The following is a 25,404-nucleotide window of genomic DNA, read 5'->3' as shown; positions in this document are numbered from 1 at the left end:
ATAGTAATTATAATCAACTTCCTAAAATCCAATTACTGTATTATTAATATAATGTTGATAGATTGAAAACATATCACTCTTTAATGAATTAGCAAAATTAAAATTGAGGTTTTAATCGAGAAAGGAGAACAGAAAATTTCAGGCATCCCACACTGTGTCACACTCTTTGTCCAATATTTTCTTGGTTAATTATCAAGGACTTCAGGTGCTTTAAGCAAGTTTCCCTTTTCTTTTTGAGAGATAGGGGTTGGGAAATAGTGGGAGCCAGATTGGAATGATGAAAAATTGGAATGATGAAAAATTGAAATGGGAAAAAGTGAAACTGAAGAACATTACTATTTGACAAAGGAAAAATAATATAATAAAATCTCATTTTTTTTCTCAACTTTCATTCTTTCTCCACCAAATACAATTATCTTTTAAAATGTTAGTAGCACAGAAACCAGAACTTAACAAAATGCATTCAAGAGTATTCATAATCAACAGATGACTAAGCATTTTTCATATTGCCCCTAGGTGATATTTTTCAACAGCATTTCTCTTTTCCAAATTATATTTCATTTGTACACATGTATGACCTGGCACAGAATGTCCAGATTCCAGGTGAAGTTTCAGTTGACATGTCCTAAAAGGGAAGAGGGTTCATCTGTGTGTTAAAATCAAAATCATAACCTCTAGCACAGGTATCTGGGAATATATTTGTTATAACTTTCTGACTCCTAAAAGTACTTTGTCTATAAATCGTAGCTCTTTGGTATAAATTTTAAATTTTCTAAAGAGGGCATACTTGGATATTTTAAATAAACCTAAAATATCTCCAAATTTGAGCTTGGTCTTCTGTGAATCATTAGAACACGGGAATAGATTTAAATCTTTACTATGATAATATGCAACATAAAAGGTTACTTGTTAATAGATATTTTCATATAACCTTGCATATGTTTCAGATTTAATGTACTTGGGAAATATTTCAACATTATATTTTTACATATTATTTTAATTCAAGAGTCAGAAAAGATAGGCAAAAATAAACACTCTAGTCTGTGATTAAAATTTTAATGCCAATTCTCCTTTATTTACCTATTCTCTTATGGAAGACATGGCAAGTAGAGTACTAAATGGGGATCAATAGTAAGACAAAGTGACCAATAATAGAAAATAAAGCAAACAAGGAAATACAGGGGGAAAAAAAAAAGGTGACGGAGAAAAAAAAATATCCTGGAGAATTAAGTCTTTTCTTTTAAAGACAATGAGTTTAGAAGTTTTATAATAAAAATTATAAGACTGTGAACAAGGAAAAGCTTTGCTTTTTCTGTTCTACTTGGAGGTTTTTGAACTTTGGGGGACGGGGGGATAAGTAGAGTGGGTTTATGAAGAGACAGGAAGGAATTTAAGAGTAAATGGCTACAACATACCAAATATGGGTGCAGACATAGCTGTTAAATTAGCTAACCTGAATTTTTAAATTATATCACATATATTTTCATCCTGGCCCTGAAAATTGGTAAATACGACTAAAAATGAAAGGGAAAAAAATAAACAATCTTATAAGAGAAACAATAGTACTTTAAAGTATTGTTATGATGACCAAGTATAACAAACTTAGAAATGATAATTTAATGGTAAGAGAAAAAAACAAAGAAAGCTTAACAAAAATTTTAATTTTAAGTTGCAATACAGCTAATATATACCACTAGTGTGTCTTTCCCCCTTTTTAGACCCCAGATTCTATAAAATAGGAGACTGGAACAAGATGATCATCAAGATGTCTTGAAGATTTTTTTTTAATGAATTCATTTTTTACCGTCATTGCCAAGGAAAAAACTATACTTCTAATTTCATAGTCTGAACTATGAGATGAACTCAAGTGAGTGATCAGAAGAAGAAACTGAAGCTTACAATATGATGGAACACATAGCTCTAGAATAAATCACAAATATACTCTCTATTCATAAGGAATGCAGTTTTCATTTTACATCTGACATTAAATAGAGAACATAAAAAGTTATATATACACGTTTCAAAAGCCTCTTGAATTTCATTTAAGGCCAGAATTTCAATGTATAATTTAAATCAAGATAATTTCTCATGAATATCCTTAGGTTAAAAAAAAGCAAGATGGACAGTAAATGTATGTGATTATTCACATACATTTAATGATGTAAAAAAGCTTAACATTCTATTTTCTTTCTCCTGTTTTGCACAGTGTAAAAATCCTCTCTGAGACTAAGTACTCACCACAACAGCAAACTGCTCGGGTTCACATAAGTTGTTATATTCACTCTTGAACTGAGACAATGAATTCAATTGCTTTTGATCAGGAAGATGCTTTATTAAATTCTAAAAATTAAAACCAAAAGAAAATATTTTCACTAAACGTCTTCTCGAATTCAAAAGAAATTAATTTATAAACTATGTAAAGGAAACCAGTGAAGTTAATCTTTCGTTTTATTTCTAGGTAACCTCCCTTGTACTAAGTCTTCAGCAACACTCCCTGCATCTTGAAAACAGTCGATTTTCCTTTTCTCCATTCCAGAGTTATTATATATTCAAATCAAGCACTACTGAATGTTTATTTGATTAGCTATATAATTGAGAAAGAGAACTCAACCTATACCAAAGGAACAGCTTTCTCACCTGGATAAATGTGGTCCATTTCATTTCAGCTTTAGGGAATTAAATGTCAGAAATTTCAGGCAAAGCTAAACATATTTTAACACTTCACTCAGGGGGATAAAAGAAATCACCATATTGCTACTAAAAGGCAAGGGAAAGAACAGAAATCAAGGGAATTTTAATGGCATTGCTTTCAAGATTTAACCAGTAGGAATACAGTTTTAATAATAAAAATCTGAAGTTGTCTCTAAAACAAAGACAAAGTAACTTTTCTGATGTGATAGAAAAATTTTAAAAGGCACCAAAGACACAGGATGATACCTTGCAGTTAAAAAGCATTTAAACAGATCCTTTAGGAACTTAAGTGCACATGGCTGTAAAAGCCCTGGACCACATTACCTGCAGTCCAGAAACCACAGGCTCATTTGGCTGCTCTGTCTTGTTTGCCCATGCACAGCCATCCCAAGCCACACACTTAAATAAGACGACGACTTGAAGAAAGATCAAGGGAATACACACATTTATGCCTTCCTGACGGAACTCACATGATTAAACAATCCCTTGGACAAAGTCTATATGGATTCTCTGTGTCAAAATATAGTCAACTATAATAGTGTTATAAGAAGTTAGTGTATTGATTTTAAAATTAAGGAAAAAAAAAAAGAGTGGTCGGTGCTCAAAATTCCAAATTATAACGTCAGTAAATTCTGTACAAGCACAAAGTCAAGTACAAATTATAAGTAAGCATACATCATGCTATATATTTTTACTGAAAGGAAGTCCCACATAAGTGTTAGTAGTTGAAAATGTTGTTAGAGAAGGTTATATACCAAAAGCAGTTAGATCAAAAAACAAGTTATTGACTCACTGTGTACCTTTGGATAAAAAGTTGGTTGACTGGCCAAAAACAAAACAAAACAAAAAAGTAGCAATTTAAGATCATCCCTAGAAAAAGTATTCACTATTAATACTACCAAATTAAATAAAAACAATAAAAGTATATGATTTTCCCACATAAATAAAAATTTCTCTTAGTGGAATTGCGTAAGACCAAAAGACATGATTATTTTCTCTTAACCATTTTAGTTGACAGCTGGATTGTCTGAGTTATTTCTAATATTATATTGGGCCTCTGAATTTCTTAAGCATCCTTTTAGATGACCAACAAATCCCCATGAATATTTTTAGTTAATATATAACTAGATTTTAATCTTTCATCAGAAATTTAAAATTTTTTACTTTATTAATTTTGTATCTTATTCTAGAAATACTATTAAAATTCTAAGTGTGCAGATCCAACCTTCTTTGTCTTTCCCTTTACCCAAATTTCCTATACCCTTTACAAATCTTAAGCTCCTGTTAAATTCTGCCGAGATCCACACATACCCATCTTTTCCCACACAGCTCACAGTATTATTACTGCCAGAACAACTGCCCTTCATGATGTTTCCCCTACAATTCCCCTGCCCTTTTCTATATCTACACTTATTCAACCTTTAAATAACCTTGCCTTCACACACACACACACACACACACACACACACACACACAGAGCTCACTCCCCCTATACATTCTCTAGTTCTAAACCAATCTCAATAAAACTTTGCTTGTCTTGTGTTATAATTATGTATGGAAATGTCATTTACCTCACCAAACTATAAATTCCAAGAAGGTGAAGTCTACCTCTGATTGAGCCATACAGAGTGCCCTGAACATGATAGGTACAATAAAATATTTGTAAAATGGAGTAATTAATAAAAGACTGATGTGGCAAAGATAAATAGGTAAAAAATGTAGAAAAGTGGCATAAAATGCTATACTCATGACTATGTGTTATATATGAATAAAAAACTAGATACGCCAAAATAAGATTAACAACAGTGAACAAAGCCAAGCAAAATAATGATTATAACAACATAGTGCTCAGTTTCCATGTCCTGTTCAAAACAGAAAGTTCTTCACATTAAAATTGGGAACATACTTTTATGATCTAAAATAAGAGTTCAGATAGCAGAAAGTTCTTTTTTAATGAATATGTGAAAAACTTATATATGTTCAAAATAAATTTTTAGGATTTAAATTCATAAGCTAGTTTAATATTTAGTTAACTATGGTAAGCAGAAAAATGACAACTGCCCCTAAAGATGTGCATGTCTAATCCCCAAAACTGTGACAATATTAGGTTACAGAACAAAGGGAATTAAAGTTACAGATGAAATGAAGGTTGCTATCAGCTAACCTTAAATTAGGGTGATTATCTTGGATTATCTCGGTATGCCAAATGTAATAAAAAATTCCTTAAAAGTAGAAGACAAGAACAACAGAGCGAGGAGATGTGGTGATGAAAGAAAGGAACAGAACGATGCAACACTGCTGGCTTGGAAGAGGAGGGAAGAGGTTCACCAGCCTCAGGATGTGGGCAGCCATGAGAAGCTGGAGAAGGCAATGAAATGGATTCCTCCCAGAGCCTACAGGAAGAACGCAGCCCTTTCTGCCAACATGTTGACTTTAGTATACAGTAAGATCAATGCTACACTTTTATTCTACATAAAAGTAAGATAACTGAAGCCACTGAGTTTGCGATGAATGGTAATAGCAGCAATAGAAAACTGATACATTAAGAAATATATGAAGCTGAATGTACTTTGGACATGAATTTTAAAGGGCAAATCGCTTTTTTTCCCCATATATAGACAAGAAAATCCACATGCTCATCCAAATACTGATGTAATCAAGCTAAAAGCTGCTTAATAAATATTTAACAAATTCATTGTAAGAAATACAAACATGTATCAAGTAACAAAAATTTTCTTTAAGGAACTTGGAATCTACGTCCAGCAAGAAGTCACATGCACAATCAACAAGAATAAAAGTGAAAATCCGAAACTGGTACCAAAAAAAAAAAAAGAAAAAATGCTTACAGAAAAGTTGTTCAATTTAGTAGTTTACGAGTATAAGAGACTCACAGCACAAATCACTAATAAAATTATATTAGCATCACATTTAGAAAGGAAAGGAAAAGCTTAGAACTTATAAAGATATCATTTATTAATGGAATAAAATGTCTAAAATAATTTTAATTGCTTGTTGACACTATCTGGTTTCTTTTAATTGGTAAAAAATCATTTTTCTAAGTATAGACACTATCAGAACAAGAGATGGTAAACTAAATATATACACTCTCTTATAATTTGTGTTTTGATTATACAACTTTAAATTCTATCAAGATATACATTATTGATCCTTCATGTGGAATTCAGCAAGTAACTTTGACACCATTAAAAATATGAAATTCATTAAAAATTTTTATGGGTAAAAACCTTTTTAAAAATAGTCTAAATTCTGAATAAATCCAGAATACTGTGTAAACAAACTCTAGTACTCATAGGAGCACAAATGACTCCAGTAAGGTTGTTAATAAAGGTAAATCTAATGAGAAAACTCTCTCAATCTTCTGTACCAAATCGTATAACTTTATAAGCCTAAGAAAAACAAATTCTAAAAGGGATGAAGAAACAAATTTAAATTAACACATTGCTAAGTCTAAACTGTAACAAAAACAAAAATGTAAAATTAAACAATTTGCTTTTCAGAAACAGTCACTTAAAATATTTGAAATGTAATCATTTTAGTAGCATTATATATAGTTTGCAGTTAAGAGGAGATGCAGTTTTTTCTCCTGGCAATGCAGAAGTTATGTTAAAACTAATTATGCAGCAATGATTTTCCAGTTGAATGATTTGGGTTAAGAAATTTGCTTCACTGACAGACTTCTATTTAATGAGAAGCTTGCAACGAAATATTGGCATTTAAGCTGTGCCTGTTTGTTTACCTGAATCATAGACTCTGCCAACTGAGTTTCATCTACTTCCAATATCATCATTTTGATTTCCTCATATGGCACCCGAAAAGAGCTCAGGAAGATTGCTGAGAGAGAGGGAAAAAAAAAAAAGCTCATAATGTATAAGGTAGGAAAAAGAACTTAAGATATAGTTTTATTTATAAGATCAAAAATAAATTCATAAAACAGGAGACTTTAAGCATTTAACACTTATTATGGAGAAAACTTTCATTAGCATTTTATACTCTTCTACAATCTTAATCTTGTATTATTACGCTGGATCCAAGGTTGATTTTTAAATCCTTAGATATTTGCCTACTATAGAAATGGTGCTAATTTTTATGTGATTAAAAAAACTGAAACAAATTAGGAAACTATAAAAACATGACATTGCTATGAAAAGAATGATGAAACCCCGGTATGTGCATGTAACATTGGTCTAAACATATGTAAAATTGGCTCTTATAATATCTTTCAGCCCTCCTAAATAGTTAGGAAAAAATATTTTAAGAAAACTGCTAAGCAGTACATTAACACTTTCACAAGTAATAGCACTTCACTACTACGAAATACTCTAGACAAAATGATAGAGAAATAACCTTTACAAGTAACTAAAGCTTAAAATAATCAATTAAAGAAAACAAATTTTCATGGAAAATTATTCAAATGAGTTAGATAGGATAATGTTATTACTGAGAATTCCAAACATTATCTACGTTTTTCTTGATACCTCAGATAATTACTATTATAACATAATGATCTCAAAAGTTGTTGAGGTCTAGAAAGATATTTTCACAACTTCAGATATAATGCTTTTGTTAGCTCCCCTCTTATTCTACCATTATATTTCTATGTTCAAGAAGATGTCACTTTATGAACATACTTAATACCTGCAAACCAATACTGCATTACCTTGTTTTATTTATTGAAAGCCTATGTTATTTGGCCTGTAGGTATTTCTATATAAAGATACTACATTCAGCTCTCTATATCTGTGGATTCTATATCCTCAGATTCAACCAACCACAGAAAGATTTGATCCACAGTGGTTTTAATTCACACAATAAACATAGAACCCACAGATATGAAAGGCCAACTGTACGAAAGTTGGGCACCCATAGATTTTGGTGTCCCTGAGGGGTCCTGGAATGAAACCCCAGTGGACACTGAATGAAACACTATTTTTCATAAATCTCAGGAAACAAGATCTGCTTCTTTCTTGGACTAAGGTTGTATTCCTATTCCTGATTCTTGAAGATATCATGTATCACCTACAGATAAACAAGGGCACCATCTGTGTTCATATTACCAGTTTCATTCACACATATCCAAATCTAAGAAGTCATAAATACTGTATAATTAATTATGCTAGAACTATGGATGTCTATAATCCTATATATCCCAAGAACAAGATGAAACAAAATATTTAAATGATGTAAGAATATATAAAGATTTATGGAATTACAAAGGATAACTCCACAGTAGACACTGGAAAGCAAAAAAATAAAATAACTGAAGATCACAAAGTAAAACTCTCCAGTGATTGTCCTCCTACCCTCCACAGAAATATCAATTTGAACAACTATTCACTCGGAAAAATGCCTTCATGAGCACTGAGCCAGGCGAGAGAGCACAATAATTGATTATAACGTAATACTACAGAATGATACATTGACGATACAAAAAAAAACACAAAAAACCAGTTTTGCATTACCTACATTATCCCCTCTCACAACCCCAGGCAGCACAGCATAAAGAGAAATACTGTCCACTTGGGGAAAAGAGAGGGAAATGAGTGTAGAACATTTTCTTTGTCCCTAACAACAAACCTGACATAGTAAAACTGTCATGGACCCGGAGTCCAGATAAGTACGCGTATCTGAGCCACTATATCCATGTAAATACCAGACAGGATCCAATGGGTGATATTAGAAAGATTTGAGTTCTGGTCTGCATTATTGTTACCTGACAGAAGCCATTCTGGGTTACAAACAAAACTCAGGAGTAGTCAGGCCACAGAGCCATGGGCTTTTGTATGCCATGCAGTGCTGCACCAGTATTAGGAACCACAAGATTCCAGTCTGATGCTGGGTCAGAATCGGGAGCCACAAAACACCAGCCTGTGCTGTGCTGCCTGGGACCTTCACCCCTCGTCCTTGTGGGAAACAAATGTGACCTTGTGATCACCGCTGGAGTTGCTCATGCTGCTGTTTTAGTCCTCGCCCAGAGTTGGGGGGGGCAACCTTCATGGAGACCTCAGCCAAGACACAGCAAAGTATGGAAGAGGCCTTTTCCCTGTTAATTCATGAGATCCAGAGGGTCCAGGAAGCCATAGCAAAGGAGGCTGTGGCAGGGCCAGGTGGGAAGCACGAGAAGACTATGTGCTGCTGTGGCTGCTTTGTGGCTTGAAGGCCTTGGTCAAGAAAAGCAGGCCCTCCTCCAGGCCAGGGTGATCGTTCCTTTGACATGAGACCCCTGAAAAAACTAGCTGAGTGGGATACTGTCTGTTGTGAAGATGGATGGACACCACTCTTGTTTTCACTTGGTGAGGGGCTTTTTGGTAATGTGGGGTGTCTAACATTTATGTTATGTCAAGTTGAGAGATTTTTTGCAAAATTGAATAAATGGTGTTCTTGGGTTTCAAAAAAAAAAAAAAAACAATGGCATTCCTGGGCATAGCATACCCCCTAACACTCAAGTGGCAGAAGTAATCCACACCAGACAGTATGCTAAGAAACTCTACATAGACTTAGTGTTGAAAGATGTTCACAAACAAAGCCAGACTGCAAAGACAAAAATAAATATCTACTTCTTCAATGTGCAAACACCAATACATGACCACAATGATCAAGAACAACCAGGGAAAAATGATAACACTAAAGGGATAAATGAGGTGTCAGTGACTTATGTTAGAGATGGATATGTAGAAACTGTCTAAAAAAGAATCCAAAATAGCAGTTTTAAGAAAGCTCAGTGAACTTCAAGAAAATATGAAAAAATTCAGAAATGTATCAGAGATAATAATTTTTTAAAAATTAAACAGAAATCCTAGAGCTAAAAATACAATAAATGAAATGAAAAGTACAAAAGAGAACATCAACAGCAGAATTGATCAAGCATAAAAAAGAATTTGTAAACTCAAATACAGGTTACTTGGAAATATATAATAAGAGAATAAAAAAGAAAGAATGAAAAGAAATAAAGAAAGCTTACAGGATTTATGGGACAACATGAAAAGAGCAAAAGTACATGTCACAGGGGTTCAAGGGAGTAGATAATGGGGTAGAAGTTTTATTTAAAAGAATAAGAGCACTAAACTTTCTAAACCTTGAAAAAGATATAAATATCCAGGCATAGGGAGGTAAAAGATCTCTAATAAGACTAAATCAAAATAAATCTAGCCAATGACATATTATACTCAAACTGTCAAAGATCAAAGACAAACAGAGGATCCTGAAAGCAACAAGGGAAAAGAATCGAATAACATATAAGACCATTCCATGATGCCTAACAGCAGACTTCTCAATAGAAATCTTACAGGCCAAGAGAGACTGGGAGGACATATTCCAAAAAAAAAAAAAAAAAAAAAAAAAAGCTGTCCTTCACACAAATCAAGGAAAGATAAAGAGTTTCCAAAACAAAAGCAAATTAAGTCTATTAAGCAAAAGCAAATTAAGTCTCTGCCTTACAAGAATTGATGAATGAAATTTTGAGCTGGAAATAAAAAGGACACTAATGAGTAACACAAAAATATCTGAAAGTATAAAGCCCGCTAGTACAAGTAAGTACACAGCCAAATCCTGAATACTCTAACAGTGTAATGTAATGGTATTTAACTCACTCTTACATCTTTAGTATTAAGGTTAGAGAACAGAACGATTAATAGTAAATATAATTATTTGTTAAAGGATATGCAAGACAAAAAGATGTAAATTCCATTGTCAAAACTCCAAAATGTGAAGGGGAGAGTAAAATGTAGAGTTTGTGTGTGTCTGCATGTGTGTGTGTGGTTAAGCTGTTACAAGCTTAAAATAACCTATAATAACTAGAAGATGGTTTTAGTTAGCCTCATGTTAACCACAAAGAAAGAAACCTACACTGAAATGCTAAAAATCAAAAGAAAGGAATTAAAATATACTACTAGAGAAAAACCACTTAACCACGAGGGAAGACAGTTAGAAGGAAAAAAGAAGAAAAAAATATACAAAACAACTAAAAAACAACTGACAAAATGACAGTAATGAGTTCTTCACTCATTTTATTTTATTTTAAATGTACATTAATTATTTTAAATGCACATTAATTAAATTCTCCAATTAAAAGTCATAAAGAAGCTAAATGGATAAAACACCAAAATCCAATTATATGCTGTTTACCCCAAAGACTCATTTCACCTGTAAGGACACATATAAACTGAAAGGTAAAAGAAAAAACATATTCATTGCAAATGAGAACCAAAAGAGAACAGAAGTAGCTATTACTTCAATCAGATAAAATACACTTTAAATCAAAAACTGTAAAAGACGACAAAACAGGACATTATATAATGATAAAGTGGTAAATTCAGCAGGAGGATATAACAATTATATATGAAACCAACATCAAAGCATATATATAAAGCAAACATTAATAGATCTAAAGGGAGAGATAGACTAAAATACAATAATTGTAAGTGACTTCAACACCCCACTTTCAGCAACAGACAGATCATCCAGACCAAAAACTCAACTATGAAATATTAGATTTAAGATGTACTATAGGCCAAATAATTCAACAGATATACACAGAAAATTCCATCAAACAAAGTCAGAGTACACATTTTTCTCAACTATTAATACATATAGAACATTTGAAGCTAGATCATGTTAGGCCAAAAAACAACTCTTAACAAATTTAAGAAGACAAAAGTCACATCAAGTGTATTTTCTGACCACAATAGTATAAAACTAGAAATCAATAATGGGAAAAGCGTCAAAAGTTTTACAAGTACATGAAAATTAAATAACATGCTCCTAAATAATCAATGAGTCAATGAAGAAATTAAGAGGGAAATTTAAAAGCTTCTTTAAAAAAATGAAAATAGAAAAACAACATACCAAAATCTATGAGATACAGTAAAAGTATTTCTAAGTGGGAATTCTATAGCAAGAAACATCTACACAGAAAAAGAAACAAATTTCAAATAACCTAACATTGCACTTCATGAAATTAGAAAAACAGGAACTCAACCCAAAATTATTAGAAGGAAATAAAGATCAGAGCAGAAACAAATGAAATAGAGACTAGAAAAAAAATACAGAAGAAAAAAACAAAAAGTTGTTTTTGAAAAGAAACAAAATCTACAAACCTTTATTGAAATCAAGAAAAAAAGAGAGAATACTCAAATAAAATGAGGTGAAAAAAGGGACATTACAACTGACACCACAAAAATACAAAGGATCATAAAAGACTACTGTGAATAACTGTACTTCGATAAATTGGATAACCTAGAAGAAATGGATGAATTCTTAGACACATATAACCTACTGAAATTGAATTATAAAATAATATAAAACCATGAAAAGACCAATAACTGGAAAAGAAATTGAATCAACAATAGTCTCTCAACAAATTAAAGTCAAGGACCTAATGGTTTCACTGCTTATTTCTACCAAATATCTAAAGAAGGACTAATACCAATTCTTCTCAAACTATTCCAAAAAAACTGAAGAGTGGAAAGTATTGCCAAATTCATTCTAGAAGGCCAGCATTACCCTGTTACCAAAACCAAACAAAAATACAACAAAAAAGAAAACTATAGGCCAATATCCCTGATGAACATAGATGCAAAAATCCTCAACAAACATAATTCAACACCACATTAAAAAGATCATTCATTCACCATGATCAAGTGGGATTCATGCAGGGATGCAAAGATGGTTTAAAATATGTAAATAAATAAACTTGATACATCACACTAATAGCATCAAGAAGAAAACCGTGTATTCATTTCAATAGATACTAAAAGCATTTGACAAAATTCATCATTTCTTCATGATAAAAACTCTCAACAAATTAGCGATAGAAGAAATGTACCTAAACACAATAAAGGCCACACATGACAAACCCATTGCTAACATACTGAATAGGGAAAGGTTGAAAGTCCTATCCAAGGCAATTAGGCAAGAGAAAAAAATTAAAGGCATCCATATTGAAAAGAAGAAGTTAAATTGCCCCTGTTTGCAGAAAACATGATCCTAAAGAGTCTACCATGAAACCATTAGATCCAATAAATAAATTTGGTAAAGTTGCAGGATACAAAAATCAACACACAAAAATTATTAACATTTCTATATACTAATACCAAACTATCTGAATAAGAAATCAAGAAAAAAAAATCCCATTTAAAATAGCTACCAAAAAAATAACAAAATACCTAGGAATAAATTTAAGCCAAGAGGTGAACAATCTCCATATATGAAAACTGTAAAACATTGATGAATGAAATTGAAGATGACACAATAAATGGAAAGATCTCCTGTTTATAGATTGGAAAAATATCCATACCTCCCAAGGCAATCTACAAATTCAACACAATGTCTATCAAAATATCAATGACATTCTTCACAGAAATAGAAAAAAAAAAAATCTTAAAATGCACATGGAAACACAAAATACCTCGAATAGCTAAAGCAACTGAGGAAAAAGCAGAGTTCGAGGCAGCACACTACCTGACTTCAAAATATACTACACAACTATAGTAACTAAAACAGCATGGTACTGGCATAAAAACAAAAACATAGAACAGAATAGAAAGCCCAAAAATAAATCCACAAATTTACAGCCAACTCATTTTGGACAAAGGTGCTATGAACACACAATGGGTAAAGGAAAGTCTCTCCCGGGAGAAGTTGGTGCTACCGACAACTTCACTGGGAGAGGAAAACTGGAAAGTTCATACTTGGAACTCTCCTAGACTCAGCCACACACCTTTTCACTTGACTGATTATAATCTACTATGTTGCTGTAATAAACCATAACCAAAAGTAAAACAGCTTCAGCAAGTTCTATAAGTCCTTTTTACGAATTACCAAACCTGAGAATGATTTTCGGGACCTCTGAACTTGCGAACAGTATCAGACAGAAGTGAGGGTGGTATTGCAGACCCACTAATTTTACAGATTAAAAAACGGCATAATCCCACTTACACAATTATGTAAGTAAATAATAAATGAGATGAATAAATAAATTACATAACAAAAAATATATAATAGCATATAATAAATACATGAAAAACAGGAAAGGTACAATGTTATAATACTAGGAGAATTTGCTTTGCATATAGAGATGACATTATTTTACTTTCTCCTATATTTGTCATTTACTCACTACTTTCAGGTATTATTCTATAATTAAAGTAGCATATAATATTAAACACATATTTATAATGGATCAAAGAAGGGGATTTTTATAGCTTATGAATAAATTGTCCTTTGGAAAGCATTTGCTATAATTAGGGCAAAAAAATTACAAAAGAGTTGAAAATGACCTGATGCCTAAGAGACGATTCAGAAGTATAGACTTTATTTTTTAAATACTTAAAAGTTACCAAGAATAAAATAAGAGGTGCTCAGTTAAAGCCTCCAAAAGACCCATTAAAATGAATCTTTTTACTAACATACATCTTATCCTTCAAAAGGTGATTATATAGATCCCAATCGTAAGCTTTGAGTTCAGTTAACAGGTATAAAGTGCGCAGATTTTGGAACGAGTCATGCTTTGTTTTCTGCAAGGAAATTTATCAATATTTAAAACTTTATGATAATTTGTAGATTCCAGGTTTCCTTCCCTTAACAGCTCTAATAGCTAATGAAAACAAATCTGGTAAAACACATGAATCTTACAAAACTCCTGAGCATTCTCTCGATCCTAGAATGCCTGTAATTCTATCTTTAATGATGGGCCCAGAGTCTGTGCCAAAACCTTCATGAACTCAAAATATAGGAAACGTATACCACCCACCTTTAAACAAGTAGGAAAATAAATTAGTGACTTTTAGAATTCTATAGCATGTTTCCTCAAAATTCTATAGAATATTTCAGTTAAGAAAAATCCAAGAAATTATCTAGTACAGACCCACAATTTCTCTCTTCAATAAACTTTAGAAGTGAATCTCTCAAATTTATTATCAGTATTCTACTACTGACCACTGTTTTACTCCAATTTATCTCATTCAAAAACAGTTCTCACTATCTAAAATAAAACTCTTCTCAGAATTCAGAATCTCTGAATTTCATAAACAAAAACCAGCTGTGAATCAAACTATAATAACAGGAAAGATTACAGGCTACTAAGGCTTCTCACAGCTTAAATCATAATACTTGCTACAATCAGAGAGGGCAAAAATAATTCTAAAATGGATTACATCATAATATGACATGGTATAAATTCTTTATCTTTTGATCTTATATTTTAAAACATGTTTCTCAATTAAATGAATGGGATATAACTTCTAGCTAAAAAAAAAACAAGACAAACATGAGCTTTCTCTATGATAATAATGAGATTTTGTTATCTGTAAACAGGAATAGATATACCTTGTATCTAATGGCTATTTTCAAAATCAGCAACTTTATTCAAGTTACTCAACTGCTATACCCGCCAGATTCCCTACCTAGAACGTCAGTGCTAACACCTGCCTTAGTGTGGTTGTAGTAAAAACTAAAGGGCCAAATCTCAAAGTAGCATCAAAAGGTAATCAGTATTTTTTAGCTGTTTTAATTAAATTTGAAATCCTATTTAGCACATATTTTTTAATATAAAAAAATAAATAGCCTTGTTCAACAAGTTAATTATTCAACTTTGAGAAGGATATTTAGGCTAACTTATCATGGCTGACCCATCCAGAAAGAATTCTATTCAACACAATAAAACCTCTTCAGGAACCATAACAAGGTTTTTTCGAGTCAAGACTACCAATTTGTAATGCAGGTCATGGACATTTTTCAAAACAAAATGATCGATTTTAGAGCACAGAGCACAGAACTTTTTGACATTATCTAAGTTAATAACGCAGTGCTCTGAACTAAGACAATGTTCTTTTAAGGGGGAAAAAACTACCTGAAATTTATGAATCATGTAAAACCCCCCCAAATCTCAGTTGTCTAAGCACAAAAAATTTATTTCCAACTATGACCACATGTCCATAGCACATCAGAAAGGCAGGGCTCTGTTAATTATGGGCCTTGTATCTGGATGATGTACAGCACTCTGCCAGGGAAAAAAGACTATTGCTTCTCTTACCATCAATTAAATGCTTCCACCTAAAAGTGACATCTCTTGTACTCACTTTTCCAATGGCCCAAGAAAGTCACATACATGGTGATTCCTATCTTGAAAAGGGTAGAAATATGCAATCAACTTGTGCCCAAAAATAGAGAACTGAATACTGGCCAATAGCATCAATGCCTCCACAGTATCCCTGGGGACCCTGGCAGGCAGACATTGTAGAAAAGGAATGGTCTCATAGTTAGTGTGAAGGAGAAGAGGTTCCACAACTTCCATAAAAGCGTTTCCAATTCTACTTTGTAGACATATTACCTAAAACACAATTTCCTCTTTAATCAATAGCAAGGACCTTTATCCTCTCAATGGAGAATTGTTTTATTCCAACACTTGCTAAAAGCTCAATTGAAGCATGCAATAATTGAGAGGCAGACCAAAAACCATTTTAACTCTTTGTCACTCTAAATTCTCTACATATTTATATCCATCTTTCACCATCAGAAAGTAACATATACAGATCATATTATCTCAGCTCTAAGCAGAACTATCTTTGATGCATTGAAGGGATGCACTGAAGTTAGAAATGAGTTAGGAGCAAACTATTTGCCCTCTTCTCCCAGAGTAATTCAGTCAAGAAGATAATTCAATACTAAGTATTTAGCTTCTATAACCATAATTAAATCTAAAATATTTCCACTCAGAATTTTTGAGTTAAGGTTTTGAACTGCTCAGGTGGGATAACTGAGTTCATTTTACTCACCATCCTTTTATTTCCATTAATATTCTAACCTTCTTCATACATGATCAAGTACCACAAATAATACAGATTCAGGGTTAGAAAAGAAGTAATATACTACAAATTTTTTTAAAAAATATGATGTGATAACCTGAATTCCTCGAGTCTTTTTATACTTAAAAGAGGGATTTTAAAGGGTGGTTCTCGTTTCAGTTAAGGGAGATAGAATTTCATTCTAAATCTTTTTCTTATCTTTATTTGCTAATATGCATTTAACTTTTGAAACATTTAATCCCATTTGCATAAAAGAGAGTTGCCTCTGAATTTATCAAGAAAATAATAATAAAATTAAAATCATATAAAATGAAAAACAAGTCATAAACAAAATGAAATCATTTAAAGCAACCACCTTCAGTGTCTTCTGATAATTTAATAGTATTGAAATGTGATACTTACAAAGGTTCTGAGCAATTTTAGAATCTAGAAATTTAAGTTCTTTAATTTTTTTCTTAATAGCTTTCTTCTCTTCAAAATCTTCCTCTTCTCTTCTTTCTGTAAAGCCAAGGATAGATTCACATTAGGGGCGGTAAGATATTCAAGTACAAAATGAACTTCTATCATCAAAGAAGCTAAAAAAGATATAAATATTCTAAATTACACAGTTATAAAAATAATAAAATAATAGATATCCCAAGACCTAAACTGTTTCAGATAGGCACTGCTGGCTTTTATGCTAGAAAATCTAATGGCTTTTATGCTAGAAAAAAGAGTAAATATTTGAAAGTCTAACAGAAAAAACAAAAATAAAACTTATATACACTATGGAAACCAATACCATTGGGTATAAGAATAAACATAGCTCATTTGAATAGTATACAGGACACAATTACAAAAATCATTGTACTTAGGATGGGTTAAGAAGTTACCTCTAAAGAGTGCTAACCAAAAACACACAGTTGCGTTATGTTTGATATACCATACCATGTTTATTTAACAATATAGTTCATATACTCACTACTAAATTGGAACTAAACGATGAGCACATATGTGCACAGAGATAAGTAAAACTCAACGGACATCAACTAGGGGAGAGAGAGGGGAGGAAGGGAGAAAACCTAACAGGTACAATGAACAATATTTGGGTGGTGGGCATTCTTATAATCATGACCCAAGCATTATAAAAGCGATTCATGTAACCAAAATTATTTGTAACCCATAATACTTTGAAATTAAAAAAAGACAGAATTAAAATACTAGAAAAAAATATAGCTCATAGAAAACTGAGAGAGTAAATTTTATTGATTTATACATGTTGAACAATCCATGCATTCTTGAGATAAATCCCACTCCATCATGGTGTTTCATCTTTTTGATGTGCTGTTAGATTCACTTTGCTAATATTTTGTTCATAATTTTTACATCTATGTTCATCAGGGATATTGGAGACTGTTTATTACTGACTCAATCTTGTTACATTGGTCTGTTCAGGTAGATTTCGTTATGTTGTGTTTCTATTTTCATTTGTTTCGAGTAACTTTTTGTTTTCCTTCTTAATTTCTTCATTGACCTATTGGTCATTTAGGTGCATGTTGTTTAATTTCCATGTATTGTTCAGTTTTCATAGTTCCTAATGTTATTGATTACTAGTTTTATTCCATGTGGGCTAAGAAGACACTTGATATGAGTTCGATCTTTTAAAATTTGTGGGACATGTTCTGTGGACTAACACAAGGCCTACCCTGGAAAATGTTTCATGTGCTGAAGAGAAGAATGCACATGCTACAGCTATTGAATGCAAAATTCTGTAAGTGTCTGTTAGGTCCATTTGATCTATGGTGAAGTTTAAGTCCAATGTTTCCTTGATGATTTTCTGTTTAGATGATGTGTCCAATGCTGAAAATGAGATGCTAAAGTCCCCATTTATTATTGTAGTGGGGCCTATCTATCTTTCTTAGCTCTGTTAATATTGGCTTTATATATATAGGTGCTCCAGTGTTGGATATATATGTAATTGTTATATCCTCTTGCTGAATTGGTCCCTTTATCATTATATACTGACCTTCTTTGTTTCTTTTTATGTTTTTTATTTAAAGTTTATTTTGACTGATATGATTGTATAGCTATTCCTGCACACTGTTGGTTTCCATTTGCATAGACTATCTTTTTCCATTCCTTTACTTTTAGTCTATGTATGTCTTTCCAGGTGAAGTGAGTTTCCTGTATGAAGCTATGGTTGGGTCATGTTTTGCTATACATGCAGCAGACTATATCTTTTAACTGGGGGAATTTAAACCATTTACATTCAAGGTTATTATTGATGGGTGAGCTCTTACTGTCATTTTGTTGACTGTTATCTGATTGTTTTTGTATATCCTTTGTTCCTCTCTTATGTAGCTTGGTGGTTTTCTATAGTGATGATATTTGATTCTTTTTCTTTCTCATTTGTGTAACTGCTCCTATAGGGAGTTTTATACTTCTGTGTGTTTTAACAATAGTAGATACATTTTGATGCTTCCAGATGTAGGACTCCCTTAAGCACTTCTTGTAGGACCAGTCTAGTGGTGAAGAAGTTCCTCAGTTTTTGCTTGTCTGGGAAAGAATTTATTTCTCCATCATTTCTGAAGTATAGCTTTGCTGGGTATAATATTCTTGGTTGACAGTTCTTTCAATACTTTGAATGCATCATCCCATTCTCTCCTGACCTATAAGGTTTCCACTGAGCAATCTGCAGTTAGTCTGCTGAGGACTCCCTTATATATGACCAGATGCACTTATTTTGCCATTTTTAGAATTTTGTTTTTGACTTTTGACAGTTTGAATATAATATGCCTCAAAGACGACCTTTTTGGGTTGAATCTATCTGAAAATCTTTGGACTTCCTTGTCTGGATGTCTACTTCTCTCCCAAGACATGGTAAGTTTTTAGCTACAATTTCATTAAATAGGTTCTCTATGCCTTTTCCCATCTATTCTACTTTCAGCAAACCCAAAATATAGACATTAGTTCACTGAATGGTTTCCCATATGTCATGTAGGCTTTCTTCATTCTTTTTTTTGTTTTGTTTTTTTCTGATGGGGTTATTTCAAAATACCTATCTTTAAGTTCAACAATTCTTTCTTCTGCTTGACCTAGTCTATTGTTGAAGCTCTAAACTGAATTTTTTATTTCATTGAATTCCTCAGTTCTCAAATTTCTGTTTGGTCCTTTTTTATGATATCTATCTCTGTTGAATTTCTCATTCAGATCATGATTTGTTTTCTTGATTTCTTTGTATTGTTTATCTGTGCTCTTTTGTATATCATTGACTTTCCTTATGATTATTATTTTGAATTCATTTTCAGGAATTTTAGACTTCCTTTTCTTTGGGATACGTTATTGGAGAATTATTGTGTTCCTCTGGAGGTATCATATTTCCTTTCTTTTTCACGTTTTCATGTTTCTTGTGTCACTATGCTGATATCTGCACATCTGTTGTAAAAATTGCTTCTTCCAATTTTATGGAGTACCTTTCATAAAACTTTTTCCTGTCAATGTATCTATAACACCAGTAGGGTAGAGTGTGTTTTGGCATTGGTTCTAGATAGAAGCAGTAGCATAGTCTCCATCTGATTTCTTGGGCCATAATTGTCAGCAGTATCTGAGAATTCCTCAGTGACTTAGGGTGCATTTATTTTTGAGGCTGTAGTACAACTGCTGGCGATGGGGATGTTAAGTGGGCCTGTCCTTGGGCCCCCAAATGGCACATGCATGGATGCCAGTGGACCCTGGGCAGGCAGGCCAATTCTCGGGTGCCCAGGCAGCATGCGCTGGCAACAACAGCTCCTGGGCTGCACATGGACACTGGCATTGGTGGGCACCAGTGGCAGCAAGCCTGGGCAGGCCAATCCTCAAGCCCGGGTGGTATATGAGGGCACGGGCAGTGGTAGCAGTGGGCCCCAGACAGGCTGGTCTGCAAGCCCCTAGGTGGCACATGAGGGCAGCAATGGTGGCCTCAGGCAGGCCAGCACTTGGGCCCCTGGATGCCGCATGTGGGCACTGGTGGTAGCACCAGTAGGTTCCAGGCAGGCTTGGGCCCCTGGGTGGCACACACAGGCCCTAAGTATGCCAGTCATTGGGTCCCCAGGAAGTGCATGCAGAATCCAGATTCCTAGGCAGCATATGTGGGCATATGGCAGTTGGACAACATTAGGATCTTAATAAAAAAGAACACTGCTGGACAAAATTAAGATCTTAATAAGAAAGAACACTGGGGCAGAGTGTTTAGATACACATGTATAAATAAAACAATAATGTTGGTGGAAAAATAACTTTAAAAAGCACACAGAATTGGTACCTGTTTGCAAGATCTTCATATGTATAAGATAGCATATTATAATTACATTTTTATATCAGAAAAAAGTACAAGTTGAATATCCCTAATCCTAAAATCCAAAATGCTCCAAAATCCAAAACTTTGAGCACCATTAGGACACTCGAAGGTCATGCTGAAAGGAAATATTCATTGGAGAATTCATTTGAGATTTCAAATTTTTGGATCAGGGATGCTCAACTGGTAAGCATTATGCAAATAATCCAAAATCCAAAATCCAAAATCCAAAATGCTTCAGGTCCCTAGCAATTCAGATAAGGGATATTCAACCTGTGATATTATAATTACATGTTCTGGTATACAATGTGAGTTAAAGATTAAATTTTCCACTTTTTAAAACATTTATTATTTCTGTGTCATTTTATGAATAATCAGCCATGTTTCTCTAATGATTTTAAGTTACACTTTGATCTTAAAATTATTATCTAGATATATTAGGTCTGTTTTTCTAAGCTTCTAATTCTGTTCCATTGTTCTCTGTGCTACTCTTACATTACTATCGCTCTGTTTTAGGCACTATGGATGTATAATATAGTATAATATTTACTTGGATGTTTAAACAATTTTTCCTTTCTAAATTTTCTTCACTTTTCTCATTTATTTTTCTATATGAACTTTAGAGTAACCCAAAAATAAAATCTATTTGAATTGCAAGGAATTTGTCAATAGATTCGGGGAGATTTGACATCTTGACAATTTTCAAACTTCACAAGCATGAACGTGTCATGTGTCTATTAATATAGTTATTCAATTTAACACAGTATTCTTCATACACAACCCATATATTTATTGTTAGTGTTAGGTGTCCTAAGGACATTTAAATTACACTGGAAGGTATTATGTAGAAACTTTAATTTCGCATACATGTTTTATTAATATAATCAGCCACTTATTTTGTTTTTCATTCAAATAAGATTTATTAAGCAACTAAAAGGGACTGTGTTATGATCACAGATATAATACTAGACAAGATAGAGATATCACTAGCCTCACAGAATTTCATGTCCAGTAGAGGTGACTTTAAAATAAATGTCAATTATCCTACATAGATCTGCTAGTGATGTTTTGGTAAGAACCAAGGAGAATAAAGAAAAGCATCCTAACTCGTACTTGTTAAAGATAGTCTTTATGGGATAAATGATATCTAAGCAAAAGTTTGGGAAAAAAAAAAAAAAAAAGGAGTTAGCCAGGTGAGAAGGTGGAGAGTAGTGGCAAAAGACACAGATACGGAATGATAGTGTTCGAAGGTGTAAAGGTGCAAGAACTTGAAGAGAACAGAAAGAAGTGAGGATAATATTAATAAGAGCGGAGAATATTAAGTGGAAATAAATGACACCAGAAATGAATCAGGCACCAGATCATGTAAGACCTTTTAAGCCAGGTTAAAAAGTCTGGATTTTATTCTCAGACTAATAAGGAGCCACTGAAGATTTAGGTATGTCTGAGACATCGAGCGAACTGCAATTTAGGAAAACCAGCCTAAAGCAGGTGGACTGAAAGAGTAGCAAAAATACTGCTAGAACGGCAAGAAAGAAAAACATTAACAGTAATTCAAATGACAGTAAACAGTACCCTGACCAAGAACAATAGCAAGAGGGATGGCAAGAATGGATGAGTTCTAAAAGTTGAATCTACAGTGGGAGGTAGGCTAATTATTGATCCAGCCTAATCTCTATCTCTTGAATTCCAGATTTAAATATTCAACTGCTTACTCTCAACATCTCTACTTGGATATCTAATGGGCATGTCTACTTAATATGTCCAAAACCAAACTCCTGACACACACATAGCCGCCTCGACAACTGTTCTTCCAACTGTTTTTCCTATCTCAGAAAATGGGAATGCTTTGTTATGATCGTGCAAGTCGAAAAGCTTGAATTTTGCTACTATTTCCTTTACAACCACATATAATCCATCAGTGAATTTGGCTGATTCCAAGTCCAAAACAGTCACTAAAATAATCACTCCTCAACACCCCCTAGTTACTATTTCTCTCCTTTCTTGTTGCTTTTTTTTTTTTCTCTCACCCGATTGTAACTGTTTTCTAACTAGTCTCTCCACTTACAGGCTTAACCACAATGCAATGGAACAATCCTATGAAAACGTATTAGCAAAGCCTTCTCTTACTGCCTCATATAGAAAGGAAACCCCTCACCCAGTATTCCCTATCACCATTGTTCTGCCATTTTTCTCCTCCAAAGCACTTAAGTGTTCCCTACATATCACAAATTTGATGTTTCCCTCTTCCTCCATTAGAAAATATGACGTTAAAGAGGCACAAACTTTCATCACCACTATACTGATAGTACAAGGACAAGGCCTGGAACACAGGAGGTGCACAATAAATATCTTTTCGAAAGATGTATATATCGTCACTTGTGTGTACGTATGCATCTACAGAGTAAAGGAGAAATCGGAGGATACTCAGGCTTAAGCAACGAGGTAGATGATGATGGTGCTGTTTATTTAATTCAGCAACAAATGAGGTTTGGACTATTCCATTTTCAAACATGTTCACTTTGAGAAGCTCTTGTACATCCACATGGTCATGTACAAGAGGCACCTGGATGTATAGGTGTGGAGAGTAAAAATCTGGAATGGAGATACAGTAATCAGTCATGATGTTAGTCCATTGACTGTCACAGGTTTTCTAGGTACCACATAGGACATTTTCTTCTCCTTATTCCCAGTATCTAAACCTTCTTCTGGTCTTGTTTTTTGGTTAAAATTTTCAAATAAAGGCTAACAAAAATGTTACTGGGGATCTCTTCCTTAACCTGCCCAAATGGCAATCCTCTACTTTTTAGAAAATGTATATATTTTATTTTGTTCTCTGGATACCCAAGAGAAAGGCAGATTGTAATTTTTTTAAAAAATCAGTTATTTTTCTCACCATCATCGGTATCCTTTCACATTCTGAAACACTTTCTAGTCTACCTAAAGAAAAAGGTGAAGACACACTAACCTTAATTTTAAATAACATTTACTGAACACCTACCAGGCACTGCACTGAATACTTTCTGTTTCAGTTTCTTCTATAATTCTCACTATAGTAATCCTAATACTACTATCATTGTCATCATCATCACAATGAGAAAAATAATGCATATGATAATTTTGAGCAACAAATCTGATGGAAGAATGAAAATCACCTGACTTTGACTCCGATATTCTTTTCACTAGTTATGAAGTATGTTAGGTGTCACAGTTTACAAAACAAAAAAGTTAACAAGCAACTTTGACTACTGCAACCTTCAAATAAGACACTGATGCAATTTTAACCAATTTTTCCTTTTTTGTAAAAATGATAAATTAGATTCATTGAATTTAATGTATCAGCATACTCATAGTGCTAAGTACATAACTAATAAAGTCATGCTTTTCTCCCATCTTCTCTTCTACCATATAGTCAAAAGATTGTTAGGAAAAGATGGAACTTAGTGAGAATATAGACAAAGGGATAGGAAGAAGCAGAGTTTTCTAAGGGAGAAAACAAAGAAATAAAAGAAAATAAATAAGAAATAAAGAAAATAAAAGAAATAAAAAAAATCAAGGGGGAAATATGCTTATGTTGATATGCAATCAGATAATGAGTCTATTATCCAAATAGACTAATTTGGAAAAATCCTGCATATTGAGAAATAATAGAAAGTTTTGTTTTTTTTTTTAATGCAGTCTGAATGGGCTTGCTCAAATCAGTGGAAAACCAGTCAAAATATTTTATGTGAAGGTCTCTGATAAAGCAGCATCTAAACATTAGCAACGATAAGGAGGATGTATAAAAGAAGAACAAAAATAAAGGAGGACATTTAGTGAGAATGAAGTTTTTTATACAAAATACAATTCCAGTTACCATGCTGAAATACTACCACACCAGGAGCACGGGCAGAGTCCTCCTGCAGGGAATTGAGGCTTGGAATCGTGACAGCAGGCTCTGCAGGAAGACCCCACCACATACTAGCCCATGAACCTCACTATGGCTTAGAGTATTCATCTACGATATAGGGACATCTATGACAAAGAGTGGTGAAAATGAAATGAGATAATAATTACATTCACATAATCCTCCCCCCACAGTTATTGACAAGGAAAGGACAGAATTAGAGTGCATAAGCACAACTTAGCATCCGAGAGCAGAGCGCACTTTAGACTCAAGTCCATCCATTGGTAGAGCTGCACATCTAAAGCTTGTGCAAAATACACTTTCACTGAAAGCTAGATTTTCTCAAGTATAACATGAAACTGAATCATAAAGTCGGATTATTAGTGCCATCTATACTTGTGATCTAGCTTTTTTGCCATTAGAGGTCTGTGTTTAATCTTACTTCGTAGAGATGCTGTGTAAGGCTCCATTTTTCCAAGAGAAGATTAATATTGTTCAAAAACTGTTCTGATCACTAACACAGCATATGCTGCATTTTATGTCAGAATGAAGTCAAAGATGACAAAACTTTCTATGTTGCCAAGAGCCATGAACTGAAAAAGTCTTTTTTAATTACATTTTCACTTTATTCTTTTTCTATTTTCAAAGTTTCAAAAATAGCAGCAAAATTACATTAAAAAGTCTTCTTTCAAAAT

General features: G+C 33.2%; 1 protein-coding gene across 1 annotated transcript in view; it reads right to left on the bottom strand.

The window, feature by feature from the left end:
• The window catches only part of DIAPH3 (diaphanous-related formin 3), a 536,888-nt gene that overhangs the window by 267,265 nt on the left and 244,219 nt on the right, over window positions 1-25,404 (bottom strand). Inside the window, 3 exon segments of the mRNA XM_012654946.1 lie at window positions 2,239-2,340; window positions 6,449-6,543; window positions 16,914-17,005. Coding sequence (XP_012510400.1) covers window positions 2,239-2,340; window positions 6,449-6,543; window positions 16,914-17,005 — 289 coding nt within the window.

This window comes from Propithecus coquereli, unplaced genomic scaffold, assembly GCF_000956105.1.
Source record: "Propithecus coquereli isolate 6110/MARCELLA unplaced genomic scaffold, Pcoq_1.0 Scaffold453, whole genome shotgun sequence".
Classification (NCBI taxonomy): domain Eukaryota; kingdom Metazoa; phylum Chordata; class Mammalia; order Primates; family Indriidae; genus Propithecus; species Propithecus coquereli.
Note: the sequence above shows the minus strand (reverse complement) of the source record. Positions and strands in the feature narration are given on the sequence as shown.